The 17470-nt window shown below is 38.7% G+C and overlaps 1 protein-coding gene across 1 annotated transcript in view; it reads left to right on the top strand.

Moving 5' to 3' along the window:
- Window positions 1-17470, top strand: part of PRKCG (protein kinase C gamma) — a 4166346-nt gene that overhangs the window by 3338547 nt on the left and 810329 nt on the right. The window contains exon 10 of the mRNA XM_044080462.1: window positions 2136-2270. Within this exon, the coding sequence (XP_043936397.1) occupies window positions 2136-2270 (135 nt within the window). The remainder of the gene's footprint in view (window positions 1-2135; window positions 2271-17470) is intronic.

Raw genomic sequence — 17470 nt, 5'->3', positions numbered from 1 at the left:
GTCTACCAATAAAGGAGGAAGGAAAACTCACCCTAGAAGTACAGAAACACTAAAATAAATGAAGTCAGGGAATGTGGCAGACCCAGATGATAATTCAGAGAAGGACATATTACCTGACCTTATGTTTGCAGTGAGATTGATAGTTGCAGAAAAGATGGAGAAGAAGTGGGAAGACCAACTGGGCATTTTCAGTCAAAGGAAAAACATATAATGAGGTCCCAAGAAAATTGATTTGGGCAATTCTGTGATGGATCAAAGTCCCAGAAATATTAGTATAAGGATCCTATGACACAAGTGTGGATAGTGTTCAAACTCGCAGAGGACTCCCAATGGGAGATAGTATGCATTAGGGTTCAGATCTAAGCCTGCTTCTGCTCATAAAGTTGACAAATTCCATCAGCCAACAGGATGGAGGAGATGTGTCAGCTATTGAATACAGATGGTGTAGCATTACAAGCAGCCCTGGAGCAGGAACTTCAGCCAATGAAATGGTAATGGAATGCAAAGCTGAAGTCACTCGGCATAAAACTGAGTGCAGACAAGTAAGTGGTCATGCTAACAACTCAGTGAAATTAGAAAAAGTGGAAAACTGAGATAGAAGGGAAAACAGTGAAACAGTTTAGCAGCTTCAAGTACCTGAGATGTGTGATAGACAAGAAGGGAAATACAACCACATAAAGCAAATATTGTACAATGCTGTAATAAAGTGATTAAATGTTCAGCAAATACTCCTTTCAGAACCATACACTGTATAGCACTAAAACCCCAAATTTGTTATACTTTTACCACATCAACTAACATATGTACAGCTTCTTACCGCCTATAAAATTATCCAGCATCCATCATCTTGTTCAGCACTAAATACCATTCTACAGTGTGATTTTTCCACTCAGCAATTACTATTGCATGACCAAAAGTTACTTTCTGTCCACAAACTTGTCAAACATGCTGGGCATTGTATGTAGTCATACCATGTTCCTAATGCCTGGATCTCCTTACCCATATCCATCATGTCAATACCCTTCCTCCAGCCCTTTAAAACCATTCTAAAAGACTTCCTAGCCAAAATTTGTCTCTGTTCTTGCTCACCTCCAAGATAAACTTTATCCCTAAATATGAGCAAGTACCTCTTTATATTTTACACCTCCTTACTCTCCCTTCTTAACTCAATCAATTTCTCTCGAGTGACTCCTTACATTTGCTATAACCCTGTTTTTTTCCTCTCACTTCATATTGCAATTCTTGTTTGTATTAAACCAACACATTTATTTTTCTAAATTGGCTAAAGTTTCTCTTAATATTAAATCAACTTATATCTGTTTCAAAAGATGTTGTCTAAAATTATTGTTCTTAAAATATTTTTGTAATACTTTCAAACTTCTCCCCGGGCCTCCACTAAAAATGAGTACCTTTCTAGTTGGAATTTCTCAATGATCACATGTCAATAAATAAATAATAAATAAGTAAATACAAATGAAGAGATCAAAGCAAGAATAACAGGCACCTCATCCCACTGACACAGAGTCTCAGGGGTAGTGCGTGAGGGAAGGAAGCTGAAAAGTAAGGTATAAAAACAATGATATGACCTGTGCTTCTGTATGGAACAGATACCTAGGCAGATCAGCTGCTGACAGAGCGTGAGATGATGTTACCTTATAAGTAACATCAAGAGAGTGACAAAATGTGAGTCTTAAATCTTAAGAGTACAAATTAATCCAAACTCAGTAACGCTAGGCCTTTGCTGTTGTTACTGGTGCATGCTATGTTCTAAGATGATGTCATTATTACTGGTAATGCAACATTTTGTTACTAGCAGTTCTGCGTGCATCTGTATGAAGCCAGTGCTAATGCATCAAGGGACAAGTAAAGGATTTCGCTTTGCTTCCTGGCAGAGTGGCCACCTTGCAGTAGTCCTAAAATTCAAATAATTTAATCATATTGGGGGTACTGTAGTAAAGGTGAAATATTTCAGCACTGCAAACTGGCAGCTGGAACTGAAATCAATTGCTAGACAAAGCTAAAAAATCAGTGAAAAAAACATCAAAATGCAGCTATACTGCAAGTAGTATTAAACTTCAGCAGCTGGATCCAATTTACTTAACTGTTCTTCTTTTTTCTTTGTTGCTGTTTTTTAGAAAGCCAAACTTGGTCCTTCACCGACTATCCTTAGTCCAACTGAAAGTAAACACATGATCTACGGCAGCTCTGGGCATTTTAGCGTTTCAGATTTCAACTTCCTTATGGTCCTGGGAAAGGGAAGCTTTGGAAAGGTAAGAGCCATGATGAGTGTTATTTGCTTTTCATATCTTTATTTGCTAGTACTTCTTGTTATGGATTCATAACATAGTTATCAATCCAAAATGGTATAAAGATAAGAAGTAATGGAGACAAAAAAAACATCTGATGTTCTATGCAAGGTAAACACAGAAATTAGCTCTCAACTCTGTAGAAAAGAAAAATGCAGCCTTGAGTGAATTCCTATTACCCTGCTGGGTTTAAATAGTGATATCAGGGGTTGGGGAAGGAGTGTGTGGTCAGTGCCAACTTACCCATGGGGGAGGCAAGTGGCTATGTCCACTATAAGGGTATTAGCTAGCAAAGTGTAAGTACTGTTTAGAATGGATTTGCCATTTCATGAACTTTATTTTCAGGCCTGACAAGCAATGTGTAACCCTATAGCTGTCAAATGGCATGTGAGAACCAACACTGAATCTTTACAAATGCAAGCCTTTCAGAGCTCTCAAAGAATCAAACTTTACTCAGAATGTCATATCTGTGAATGAAAGTGTGCTTTGCAATGTCTGAATATTGTCTGCAGCTACAATTTAGGAATTGTGCATATGCAAACCCTATAACAATTTTAGTGTTACAAGTAAGAGTGCCTTTTAAAGATATTTTGCTTTTATTCCATTGTATAATAACCGATTTTATGACTTCAGGATTGCACTATTTTAGTAACACTCAGTAATATGGGTTAATCTAAGAACCGAGTTTTTTCCAGCTGATATAGGTAAACCAGCCTGGTGTATTTAAAAGGTGATAGTGCTCGATTCCAAGAGTCAAGGCAAAAAAAAACTCCATTCCCTGCAAACTCTCCTCACCCAGGACAATATAGATGCATATGTAGTTACTGAGACATGGTTTAAAGCAGCACAGAGCACCTTAGCAGTGTGGGGCTATAATATCTTCCACACATTTAGAACAAATTAGGCCAAATACCTCAAAAAAGGGACAAAAGATGGATGTATCTCAGATTATATAAAAAACCTCAAGTTGGGTCAAACAGTATAACACACTTGAGTTCCTCCACATGCAACTCACCATTAGCAAAAGCCAATACCATATCTTTGTGAGCTATAGATCCCCATCTATGACCCTAAAAATCCACACCCTTTATTTTAAATGAACTAGACTCAGTCTTCATTCAACCCAACACTATAACAACTATCGTGATTTTAACTATACCACTATAGAATGGGAATCATGCACAATTTCAAACTTGCAGGCTCAAAGATTCCTGGATGTTGTCAGCATGAATGCTCTGGACCAACTAGCCTGTATGGCCACTAGGGTTGCAAATATCCTTGACCCAGTCCTCACCAACATGGGTGATTGTTGCACTCCACTGAGTGTAACTCTTTCACTGGTCAGGTCTGATCATAAAGCTATTTCCTTCAAAATAAAAATAAAACCTGAAATACCAGGTAACACTTGGGCTGTTAGAAATTATTCCAAGACTTACTTCTTACTTTTAAGTGACATCCTGGCAAAATTTCAAGCCTCCCTAAACATAAGGAGCACTGTTGCCCACATGGAGTCATCCACAAAAAACCCTGTACAGCCATGTATATACCTGCATAGAAGCAGCAGTACCTACTAGAAATAAGTACAAGACTAACTATAAAAACACGCTACCCTGGTGGAATTCCAACTTCAATAGGATGTATAACAAAAGGAAGAAAATTTTGGCCAAAAATAGCAATGACCATCAAGGTAAGAGCTCACTCATCAAACTAAATAAACAACTCATGGGACTAATTATATCAATGAGAGTGAAATTTGGGGTAAATATAGCATTCTAGGCTAAGGACAACAACAAGGCATTCTTCAGCTAAGTCCAAAACCTCAAAGACAATACACAACAATGTGCCCAAATAATTGTAAATGAAGCCACCCGTACTGTTCTAGAGGATATAACAAATCTAGTGGATGATAAAGTTACTAGATTTTATGCTGCTTCAACCTCGAGCACCTGCCAAGAAATACATCTAACCACTGCTCCCCTTAGTTATCACAAGGGAACGCGTTCTTTAATGTATTCTTCAAAGCCAAAAAAATGCATCATTGGGCCCTGATAACATTCCAAGATGGCTCCTTAATTCCATGAAACATGACCTACACCTACTAGAAGTACTATTCTACTGCAGCCTCCAAACAGGCTTTGTGCACAGTGAATTGAAGACTGCAACTGTTATTCTTCTGGACAAGAATGGGACATCTGACCCATAAACCTAACTAGTCTCATATATAAGGATATGGAAAGAATAATTATGGATGTGATAAATAGCAACACAGGAAGCCAATTTGTTTTCATCAGGGCAGGTCATGCCTAGTCAATATGATAAATTTCTTTGGGAAGGTCACCAAAGCAATACAGAAGTGCAAAATGAAACATAAAACCTAAAGTATTCAAAACAATACCCCCATTCAGGCATTGCAATAAGCTCAGAAAACTGGGTATAAACCCCCTTTATCACCTGATACATAGCTACTGACTCACAGTTAGGACAGAAGTCAGGATAGTTGAGTCTACCTCCACAAAAATGCTGGTCATTACTGGAGGTCTTCAAGGGCTTAATGCTAGGGACACTCCTTCTAGGCATCTACTTCTCTGAAGTCAAGGCCAGCATCAAAGGTCTCTGGCTGACCAAGTCTACAGATGATTTCAATCTAGGTATAGTCATAGAATCCTCCAAAGATACAAACATCCTCCAAGGAGGCCTGACCCGACTAATAACTGGTGCCAGAGCCATGGTCTAAAACTCAATGTCAAGAAATGCAATACTGTATTTTTGAGAAAGACGAACACCCTTGGAAATTATTACTTTGATAAGACACCCTAAGAGCTGTGACTTGGCCTTTGACAATCATGTGCCAACTACAGTTAGGAAATCATTCTACATTGTTCAATCTAAAAGCAAGGGTATGGCATCTAGTAGTAGTTTGCTTGATGATCGAGTACAATGTCCCCTTCTGTATATAGCAGAGTACGCATATGCAGCAACTGGAACATCCTCAGTGGTTTCTCATAAAATTAATACATGATGTAGAAAACATGTTCTGCTCAGAGCCTTATTCTTATACTCAGTCTTCTACAAACTACTGAGCACCAGTCTATGCCTGGCCTTCAAAGCACCCTCGGATCCAGCCCTTTCAGACCTGCTGTACATCCATAAAGTAACTAGCATCAGAAACCCCTTCGGCAGGGCCTGAACATCATCTGCAACATAAATAAGTGGTTGGAGAGACATGTTTTTACAGTGGTATGCGGCACATCAACAGTTACAGTGGAGAGAACAAACAAAAAATATTAATTTAAAAATAAAGGTAATTAATAGATTTGTGGTGTACAGCTAAAATTTGGAACATAGGTAGAATACATGCATAGTACACAGGTACAGTACATACATTGTAGATTAGCCAGTGTTTGTGAGTAAGATTGAAAACTTATCAAGTACTCTAGATTTAGTATGTATACCTTATCCACTTTAACTAGCCTGGGGAGCAATCATGGCACTGCCAACTTTGCTTGAGATGTTGCCTGATGAGGTCTTTAAAGGAGGCTTTGGATGATGTGTTTTGAATGCTAGTGGGGACAGAGTTCCATTTTTTAGCCACTGAAGTACTATATAGCGCATCTCCAAAGCTATTGTAGCTGTTAGTGACTTCTAGTAGTAGTTTGCTTGATGATCGAAGGAGCCTTTTGGCTGAGTGATGTTGTACTAGGTTTTTGAGGGCAGGACACTTATTGGGGAGGTAATAGATAGAATGACAGAGGCAGAGCTGATTGTAAGTTAGGAGGTTGGGCAGTTCAAGCCAGTGGAGCTGTCTTAAAGCAGTACAGTGATGAGTTCTATATGAGCAATTTGCAGCAAAGCGGGCAATTCTGTTATAGCAGGCTTCCATTTTGCTTAGTTCAGTTTTGTTGAGATTAGTAAGAATGGGAGATGCAGAAAGTAGGGTGGTTAGAAGTTGGGAGCGAACAGTGGCTGATCTTGTGTTGTTGGCAAGAAATGGTTTGATACGGTAGAGTGCATTTATATTCCACCTAAAACTGCTACAATGGAGCTTAAGAAAATTCTGGGAGAAATAATCAGGCTTCAGCAGGGAATATTACTTATAGGCAGGGACTGGAATATGATTTCTAACAGTGAGGAAGTATCTGGGAAGCCTAGAAGGGAAGATACACCAAAATATATTATTTTTTTTGAGGAAATTTATGAAAATATTTGGTACTGAAGATGTGAATTCAGTAGTAGGAGTTCAGAGAGAATTTATGTATTATTCAACAAGGTGTAAAAACTGCGCTAGGCTAGAGAGCGATATTATATTTCGCAGGAACATGCGCATTTACTAACAGTTAGAATAGGAGGAAATGAGATAAAAATGGTGCTATATAACCCAAGTACAGGAAAATTACCAGGAATAGATAGTATTCCTGATGAAGTTTTAATGTTGAAATGCTGATGAAATTCCTAATGAAGTTTTAATGCCTATTAGACTGGATCTTACTAAATAAAATACCTTGTTCCTACTTAGCAGGCACCCTTCCTGACTCATTAAGTGACCATCAAACTACCTTCTTATTTAAATATAATTCCCACCACTCCCAAACCCCAATACTTCAATCAGAAACAAAAAACAATAACCCGACTACCGACTAACTTCATACAACAGCTAAAGCAATACAATTGGTCTGAACTGCATTACCTACCCTTAAATGAAGCCACCGAACACTTCAACTCCACCTTCTTAGAAATACTGAATGGGCATGCCACCATATAAAATACCAGAATTAAAGCCAACATAGTTCCATGGTTAACTAGGGATACTAGACAAAAAACAGCAGAAAGGAACAGAGCCTGGATGGCCTGGAGGTCCAACAAAAATCCTATTACACAGATTAGAAATCTAACCAAGAAACTATGCAAGATGAAATAAATGACTTTATTACCCATCAAAAACAACACATGAATAATCCTAAGAAATTCTGGACAGGTTTAAACAAGTTGCTACACTCTGGTAAAACCATTACCCCGCCCCCAACATCAGGTTTAACAAAAGAAAACATAGCTGAATCATTTAATACATTCTTTACTGAAACCGTACTTGCCTTAGCACAAAAGCATCTCACTACCAATACAACAAGTGACCACCCTACATCTAACAACAGTCCCACTTTTAAGCTACAACCCACCCCAACCTCCTACATAAGAAAACTACTCTCCCAATTAAAACTTACAACACTAGGAGCAGATTCTCTCCCCAATGAATTCTTAAAACTGGCAGCAGCTGAAATAGCTATAACAGTCTCTATATTAATAAACAGATCAATCTCTGAAGCAACAGTACCTCTGATTTGGAAAACTGCCTACATTATACCGCTTCACAAAGGGGGCAGTTCCTAAGACATATCTAGCTGCAGACCAATTGCAATCCTATCCCCACTGGCTAAAATATTAGAAAAATGTATTCACCATCAGTTATTGTTCCACCTTATTAATCAAGAACTCCTATCTCAAACACAACTCAGTTTTCGTCCAGGTCATAGCACAACTACAGCTCTGTTAGCATTCACAGATACCATAAACCACAACAGGAACAATGGCAAACTTTCCTCAGCCCTTTTCTTAGACCTATCAAAAGCATTTGATATGGTTAACCATGACAAACTCTCCCACCTTGTAAATCTAGGCTTAGACAACCAGTCTCCTGGTTCAAAAACTACCTCAGCAATAGGCAACAAGCAGTATGATGGCACAATAACCTGTCTCCACTCTTACCTGTCACACTTTGGGTACCACAGGGATCTATACTGGGCCCCTTGCTGTTCTCACTTTTCACAAATAATCTCCACTCAGCTGCAAATAGTTCTAGCCTTATCCAGTACGCAGATGATTTGACTATTATATGCACTGCCCCTACCCTGGCAGAACTACACAATAAAACCCAGGATAATTTCCACTCAGTCGAAAACTGGCTTACTCAGAATGGCCTAATTCTTAACCCCCAAAAAAACAAGCTCCTGCTATTTCATCCCTCACAAACTACCACTCCTACCTCCACCTTCAATATTTTCTCTAAAAACGGTACCCCTATTTCACCTGAATCCCACACAAAACTACTAGGTGTTACCATTGATAAGTTAAAATTTAATATACACATCAATCTGGTTATTAAAAATACGCATACAAAGCTATGTATGTAGTCTCTAAAAACACAAATCCTACCTGACCCATAACACTAGATCCACAATTGCTCGCACCCACCTTCTCTCAACATTACTGTATGCATCACCAATCTTGACCAATCTATCCAAAACAGAAACCAGCAAAATGACCACCTGCTACAATTAGATAGCCAAATTTGCTAACAGCAGCTCCTTCAGAGCCCATCACTTTCATAACCTAAAACAATTGGGCTGACTTGAACTGCCAAATTTACTAATCTATTATCAACTGACCATCACTCACAAGCTGCTCACCCAACCGTATACAATACCTTCGTTAAGTAACATAATCGAGCAATACTCCTGTCCTAGGCAACTCTGCTCCACAGACAAGTTACTGTTAACAGTTACTAGAACCCACAACCATGCTGGTGACTCCCTCTACTCTTCTTATATGTCCAAAATCTGGAACGCCCTGCCTGCATCTATAACCCTGAAATCTTCCCTACCGAAATTTAAAAAGTATATCAAAAGTCATCTAAACAACAAATGGCTATGTCCCTGCTCCACACCTGACTAACTCCAGTCCCACTCCTATACTAATGCAACTCTTGCCTTAATACATAGCCTCTTGATTCACCTGCATAAGCCTAGTACACCACAACAAATGCATGAGGTTATTTTTTTGGGATAGTTTGCATAATTTATTGTTGTTTATAAATCTATTGATCATTGTATCTTTCTATGGCATAACACTTAATGTGTGTTCTCAACTAGATACTCATTGTACCTAGTTGAAATATGGATTGGACTGAATCATTGTCTGCATGTCTTGTACATTGTCTCTTTGGAGCTTTTCTCCCTGGGCCTCCACTGAAAATGGACATGTATCCAATTGGACTATCCCGGTTAACAAATGTAAAATAAAAATAAATAAAATGTTAGAAGAGAAAAAAGTAGTAAAGATCTATAAGATTTTGTTTAACAGTATTTTAAAAGGAGGAGAAGAACCAACATCCTGGAAGAAAGCTGTGGTGGTTAATACCTGAAGATGGTAAATACCCATTAGATCCATCTATATATATGCCCACTTCAGTTCTAAACCATGATTGTCAAGTATTATGTCTGAAATGCCTAAAAGAATGGAAAATATGATGCCAAAATTGACAGATATGAATCAATGTGTTTGTTTTTTTGTGGAGGAGAGGCCTATGATGTTAATCCTTTATCTCCTGACAGCCTATGAAAGCCAATCAGATTCCACTATCCAAAATGTCAAACCACCACCCCAGATGTCTCAAATAGGACAGCTTACTAAACTATCCCCCACACATCTAATCTCACACTTATCACCAATTAAAGCCTTAAACTCCAAACCCACGGACAAACACTATCTAAAATTTATAAATAAATTCCTAAAGCACATAATCAAACTACACTACAACCTCAAAGTAGATGGGGACATTCATCCCAACCCTGGCCCATCTTCACCTGCTGCCAATAACTCCTATATCACCAACCTCACCACTGATCTACCCCTTAGCAGTTCCACCAATTCTCTTCTGACCTTTCAATTGAATATTAGAAGCATAAACAATAAAGTTCACAACCTGCATACCCTCTTAGCAGTTAATTTCCCTGATATAATGTGTCTTACAGAAACGTGGCTAAAACCTATTACTACTGACAATGAGGTATTACCACCAGGCTACAGCATAGACCATTTAGATTGAGCTACTAAGAAAGGAGGTGGAATAGCAGTTCTTTACAAAAACACACTAAGTGTTAATAGGCATTCCATACAGCCGCCCCCAATTAATAACACAGGAATCCTTATTACTAAACTGCAAATTAACAATAACAATAACAAATGCACAAATATTGCCTGTGTCTACATTCCCCCAGATAATAATATAAGTACCCTAGAAGATATCCCGCATTGGTTATCCACTACCTACTCCCAAGAAACCATTGTTCTTGGGGACTTCAACATTGATTGGTCCAACTGCTTGGCTGAATCCCCTCTCACCCATATGAATCTTTTCGGGTTCACACAAATAATAACCACTCCTACTAGGATCAGTAAACCCACTAATAAAGAAAGTATTTTCGATTGGATTCTTATCAATAGTTATCCCCAACTGTATACATCTGGGACCCTCCCCGATGACTTAAGTGATCACAATCTAACTTACATTATTAAGCATAAGGCAGAGAACTCCTTTCAGACCACATGCAAAACAATCAGAAATACTAAACCCTGTTAATTTCCAAAATGAACTTAAGTCATTCAACTGGTCAGTCCTAAAACATATGCCACTAGAAGAGGCAGTAGCAGACTTCAGTAGAAAATTCCTGAGCATCCTTGACTCTCACGCCCCAGCACGTACTATTAAAACTACATCAAATACAGCACCATGGCTCACAAAAGAAACCACATTAATCACAAAAGAAACCACATTAAAATCAAACATAGAAATAAAGCCTGGGCCAACTGGCAAGCAACTAAGTCCCTCTTGACTGTATGATACAAAAAAAATCCATTCTGCTAGACAAAAAAAGCTACTACCATAACCTCCAACAAAAACACCAAAATAATTCCCAAAAGTTGTTGGCAGGTATAAACCAACTTCTTCATCCAGGACAGTCTACCACTCCAACCCCATTAAAGTTCACTCATAAATCCCCAGAGATTATTGCTAGTGCCGTTAATATTTTTTTTCACTGAAACAATCCAGTCTATCGCTAACCAACTTACTTCCACACACTAACTCCACCACTAATACACCTAAAACTCATCTCCCCTTTAACTTCTAACCTGTCTCTACCACTCGTATATGATCCCTAATCAAAAAATTTAAACCAACCACCCTATCTGCTGACCTCCTTCCTGCAGAGTTCTTACAATGCAGATACCATAGCATACCCCATCTCTATCCTGTTCAACAGGACCTTAACAGATTGTTCTATCCCCTCCATCTGGAAAATATCCCATGTTATCCTACTCCACAAAGGTGGAAGTTCCACAAAATTGTCCAATTACAGACCCACTGACATTCTTTCAGCACTATCCAAAATAATGGAGAAGTGCGTCCATAAACAAATTATGCACCATCTCATTCAGAACAATCTGCTGGCTGTCTCTCAGCCTGGCTACAGGCCACATCACAGTACCACCTCTGCCCTCCTTTCCTTCATCAATCTCATATACCAAAACAGGAGTAATAATATGCTATCCTCAGCCCTTTGGTCAACCACCAATTACTCATCCGATCTCTGAAGTCTGTTTCCCTGGACAACCATACTATACAGTGGTTCCTATCCTACCTGAGTGGCAGACAGCAGGCTGTATTATGGCAGGGGCAAACTGTCCACCCTGTTAACTCTCATTCTTGGGGTTCCTCGGGACTCTATTTTAGGTCATCTACTCTTTTCTGTCTTCATCAACAACCTTCACACTGCCATCCCAGAAGCAATCTGCATCCAATATGCAGACAATTCCACCCTGGATCTGCACAGCCTCCTCCCCATCAGCCCTGTAAACCTTAACCCAGAATACATTTAACACAGTTGAAAATTGGCTCTCTAATCACCATCTTCTGTTGAATCCTAACAAAAGCAAACTGCTACTCTTTACCCCCACTAGTAGGTCCACCCCCACTTTCCTTTTCTATAATATCAAACAATGGTACCTCTATTTCCCCAGACAGCCATACTAAGCTCCTAGGGGTAATAGTAGATAATAACCTCAAATTTGATTTGCATGTCAATAAAACTATTAAAACCATTAATAAGAAACTTGGCTCATTATATAGAAATAAAACTTTTCTAACCCCATTAGCTAGGACCACAATCACCCACTCATCTACTCTCTACCCTTCTATATGCATCCCCTATACTCTCCAACCTAAACAAATAGAAACTTAGCAAGCTCTCTCGCTGTTACAACAATATTGCCAGATTCACCACCAGGTCCACATACAAGACACATCACTGTCAAAACCTCAGTCTCCTAGGTTGGCTAGAATTAGCAAGCTTACTTCAGTTCAGTCACCTAATAGTAGCGCACAATATCCTTAACCAAACCAAAAATACCCCCACTCTTAAAAATATCATAAAACCAAATAGTAAATCTAGGCCACTATGCTCATCCAACAAGCTGTTGGTCCAAACTGGTGACTCCCTGTTTGCCAACTTTGTTGGCAAAATTTGGAATTCACTTCCAGCTAACCTTACCCTTGAACCCTCTGTAAGTCTCTTCATAAAGGCCTCAAACAGTATTTTAAAATTCACCGTCACTGTCCCTGTACCAACTCTGATTAATCTCCATATCAACTTCCTTATTTAAACAGTACTTACAAATGCTTGCTGTAACCTTCTTGTTTTATATATTATGTTACACTGTGAATCTTGTGAGTCCGTCTTGAAGGACACCCTTTCCTTGCTTTGTAAATATACTTGGGTCATATATGTGATGTTTATCTGTGTAATTGGAGCTTTTCTCCCTGGGCCTCTGCTAAAAATGGACATGTATCCAGTCAGGCAATCACAGTCAACAAATGTAAAATAAATAAACATTTCACAACATTAATGTAAAAATTATGATCCAGACGGAAGCAGAATGTAAGAAAACACCACTATTGCTGGTGAGTGATTTTATGAGAAGGGAATGGAAGCATTTGCATTTCCTGAATAATTATAAGGTTGATTAGGAGGATATATTTGGGATTGGAGGCAAAAATTAAAGTGGGCAGGGTCTCTCCGATAATTTCTTTTTGAGCAGAAGAACCAAACAGGGGTGTCGTCTTTTTCCCGTTGTTATTTATATTATATTTAGAACTACTGGGGAGGAAAATAATGCACTCAGAAAAAAATCAAGGATATAACTGATATGTAATCAAGAAAAGTTTGCTTTATTTGTAGATTATATTATTCTATATCTGATAAAATCTGAAAAAAAGCCATTTCAGTGTTGTGGAACATTCTGAGTCAGTTTCAGGTCTTTTCACGATACAAAATTAACTATGTACCTACATAAGTATTTAGGAGTACAGATTAAAAAAGGATTCCGTTATGCCAACTAAGGATATGTAGGAAGAAACTAAACAAAAGATATTCCAAAAACTGAGAAATTGGGAACTCTCTTTAATGGATATGAATAGCAAGATAGAAGCAGTGAAAGTGTTTTAGTTCCTTTAGTTTTATACACAGATCGTGCATATTTTTATCAACCAAAGAGAAGTTGTGGATAGCAATTAATAAATATTTGAATGAGTCAAGTGGGTTACATTGATCCTTCCAACATAACACTGTGGTTTGGGATTACCTGATTTGAAAGAGTATTTCAGAGCCATATAGTTAAGGCCCCTATACATTGTCTAAGCAGAAAGTGGAAAGTGTTAATGATGAAACAGGGTGAAACTCAAGAAACAAAGGGAGACTAGAATTTTTGAGCCAGATCCTTAAGGTGAATAACAATAACCATACAGAATATTATATTTATAAACTAGCAGAAAGTATTCTAAGAACTAAATAAACACAGGGATAGAGAAAGGATATTCTGCCAGTAGTGATGACTGGAAAAAGGGGTACAGAGAATAGGAAGGGGGGGGGCTGGAATTTACTGGAGAAAACTGACAAAGGAACTAAGGTAAATAATTAGAGAGGGAAAGGTAATAAAATGGTAAGAGGTGAAGAATGCATTTGCACTGCAGGCTCGGGATTGTCTTCCTATCAAGGATTGATATCAGAATATAGATAATGAGAAAGGAATAGAGGGATCCTAAGGGAAAGACTAGCAGGAATAGTGATTTTAGTCGGATCTAGAGCTGTTAAAATGGGATAATTAGCAGAATATATAAAATACTGCAGTATAAATATAGGTATCAATAAGACAGGGGGTGAGGAAGGAATGAGAAAACAGAACGAATAAGCAATTCACAGGTTATCCACATCAGAGTTAGCAACTTTGCTTGAAAGTGTTTACATAGATATTTTTATACCCCAAGTAGACTCCAAAGAATTTTTCATCAGGTAGATTGCAAATGTTGGAGGTGTGATAAGGAAGAAAGAGATTATAGGTTCATAGGTAGGTACTAGACTATTGGACCTAGGGTCTATATATGCCTAGCCAAAAAGATACCCTGGCTTTCGTCACACAAAATTTTTTTTTTCCTTTGTACCTGTCGAGTAAAGCCACAGAAGTGAACCCTGGGTGAATTTCCTATTTCCCATCCAATCATCAAGATTTTTCTTGGAAGAGTGCTAATGAGTAGCTTTGTTTGATATAGATAGGTAGTTTGTTCCAGAGTATGTGAAGTCTCTGGGATAGGATTCTATCCCTCCAGCATGTTCTGTTTATTGTGGTGACAAGGTTTAGGTCTCTAGAGCATGTAGCTCGGAGGGATTAGGATTTCTTTAAGTGGAGCATGTCCAACAGCTCTGGGTTTGACATAGCTTTGCATGTTAGGCAGGGATTGCCTCTGAGTAGGTGATATGCAACGGAGTAAAGCTGGAGTTTTTTGAGATGGTCTGCATAGGGCATCTGTTTGAGGCCAGTAGTCCTCTTTGTGAGGTATTTCTGTGGCCTTTCCAGTTGTTGTAGATGTCTTGTGAGGTACATATCAAAAGCAGAGTTGTGCTTTATAATGGGTCTAATGAGTGACGAGTATAGGGGAACAATGACCTCTTTTTTTCCTAGATAAGAAACTTTTTGTGATGAGGTGTGCCATGTAGAAGGATTTCCTGACTACTGTGGTGATGTGATTATCAAAGGAGAGACTACTATCCACCTGTGTACCAAGTTCTCTTATCACACTTTCAGTGTTAAGTAGACTACTGCCTATGTGGTAGTTCATGGGTACAGAGTTTTTACCAAAGGGGATGACAATGCACTTTTTGGCATTGAGCTTGAGGCCATGGCTTTGACACCAGGCATATGTCTCAGTGAGGCCCTTTTGGAGGATGTCCACATTGTTAGGAGTTTTGATTATGGCGCCTAGTCTGCAGTCATCTGTGAACTTCATTAGCCAAAGACCTTCTGTGTTAGCCTGTACTTCAGAGAAGTAGATACCAAACAGGAGAGGACCCAGGACTGAACCCTATGGAACTCCACTTGTCACTGGTCTGAAGTCAGATTTGCAGTCTGTTCCTTTCACAGTGTGGGTTCTGTCAGTGAGCCAGCTGGCAATCCATCTTGTGACCTAGGGATTTATATCTAGTTTACCGAGTTTATCTATAATTCCAGAGTGGGGATGGTGTTGAAAGCCCTGGCAAGATCTAGATAGGCTGTGTGAACCACCTTACCCTCATCTATGGCTTTGGTGACTGCTTCAAAAAAGTCTATCAGGTTTAGGAGACATGATCTGCCTTTTACAAACCTGAACTAGGTGGGTCCAGAGTTTGGAGATTACCAATAATGATAAGTTCCATGGCCTTGCAGACCAGGCTCGTCAGGCTAATGAGGCGGAAGTTCCCAGGGTCCATGGTGGCTCCCCCTTTGTGGAGTAGGATAACCATTGCTGTGCACAATTCAGTGGACACAAAGCCTGAGATGAGGCTATGATTGAACATGGTACTTAGGTGGGGTGCCAGTTTGTTCTGTAGTTCAGGTAGAATACAGCTTGGGATATTCTCAGGTCCCATGGATGCTGTGTTCTTGGCTTTGGAGAGTGTGGTTTTTACCTATGCAGCCATGATCATAGGAACTTTGCATTCTTCCAGTACAGAGATGGACCCTTTAGCAGGTGACAGGGGGGTAAAGTTAGCACTGAACCTATCTGCCAGGATGTTGGCAATATCAGTTGGTTCTGTATATTTAGTGCCATAGTGCTGTAACGCAGAGCAGATCTGAGTGTTGCCATTGAGATTCTTGACATAGCTATAGAATGCTTTGTGGTTGTCTTTAGAATCAAGTGGCGATTTTGTTTTCATAACTAGCTTTGTAGGATTTTATGAGGGATCTCAGCTTCTTACTGAGGCTGACCAGGGAGTTCCTCCAATCATGGGATTTTTTTTTTGCAACAGTTTCTTTCTTTTGTTGTAGAGTTTGTTTATGGCAGGGAACCACCAGATTGGCTTCCTTTTTTTGGAGGATAGCATCTTGGTTCTGTTAGGGATAGCACAATCCATGCACTTGTGTAAGTGCTTATAAAGTGGATTTGTGTAGGATTCAGCAGTCCTACCTCTATTGTCTATCTGCATGGGTGTCGTGAAGTTTGCCACTTCTGTCTTAAGAAGCGTGAAGTTGGCTTCTGAGAAATTTTTTGGGTGTATAATGAGTTGGCAGACTTTAAAAATTCCCTGCAGACTATTTTGTCAGAAATACTGGGTGAACAAATTTGTATAAATAGGGGAATGATTTTTGAGCTGTGTTACCGAATTGGAATTGCCTAGACATAATAAGGCCTTGTTGAGTTTAAGTCCGGTGGCTGCCAGAAAAGCAATTAATAAAAAATGAAAGTCAAAGTCTAAACCAGCTGTAATGAGTAATGAATATCGCAACAGAGATAAAAGAACTGGAAGTGGGATCTTTAGGAAACGGCAGAAACAAATCACATAGAAAGAAATGGTTATTGTGGGAAAAATACATGCAAAATAATGTTTTGGAGGAGAAGTGAGGTTTAACAAAAACACAGGAATTAAATGAGCTATGTAATGTTTGACTGACAATGACTGTATAGATTATAAGTGATGTAATGTTTGCAACTGAAAACTTGTTAACAAGGTTTATTTTCATTTACATAAATGGATTATTGCCGGTGTCATAAGTGATAATTCAATAAAAATGTTTCTTGTTATAAACAAAGTATTAGTTTAAGGGTGTGGACGCTTATACGACCAGCTTACTGTATAATTTTTATATTTTTCCTATAACAGATTTGTTTGTTTTTCAATTGAATTGTACAGGTTATAGGTCACATTAAAGGTGGGAAATTTTGAAATTATTTATTGTGGTCTCTTTTTTATATCATAAAAACCTGGCATTTTAACAGGGGTATGTACACTTTTATATCCACTGTA

This window comes from Protopterus annectens, chromosome 1.part1, assembly GCF_019279795.1.
Source record: "Protopterus annectens isolate FY-2018-M chromosome 1.part1, PAN1.0, whole genome shotgun sequence".
NCBI lineage: Eukaryota > Metazoa > Chordata > Ceratodontiformes > Protopteridae > Protopterus > Protopterus annectens.
Note: the sequence above shows the minus strand (reverse complement) of the source record. Positions and strands in the feature narration are given on the sequence as shown.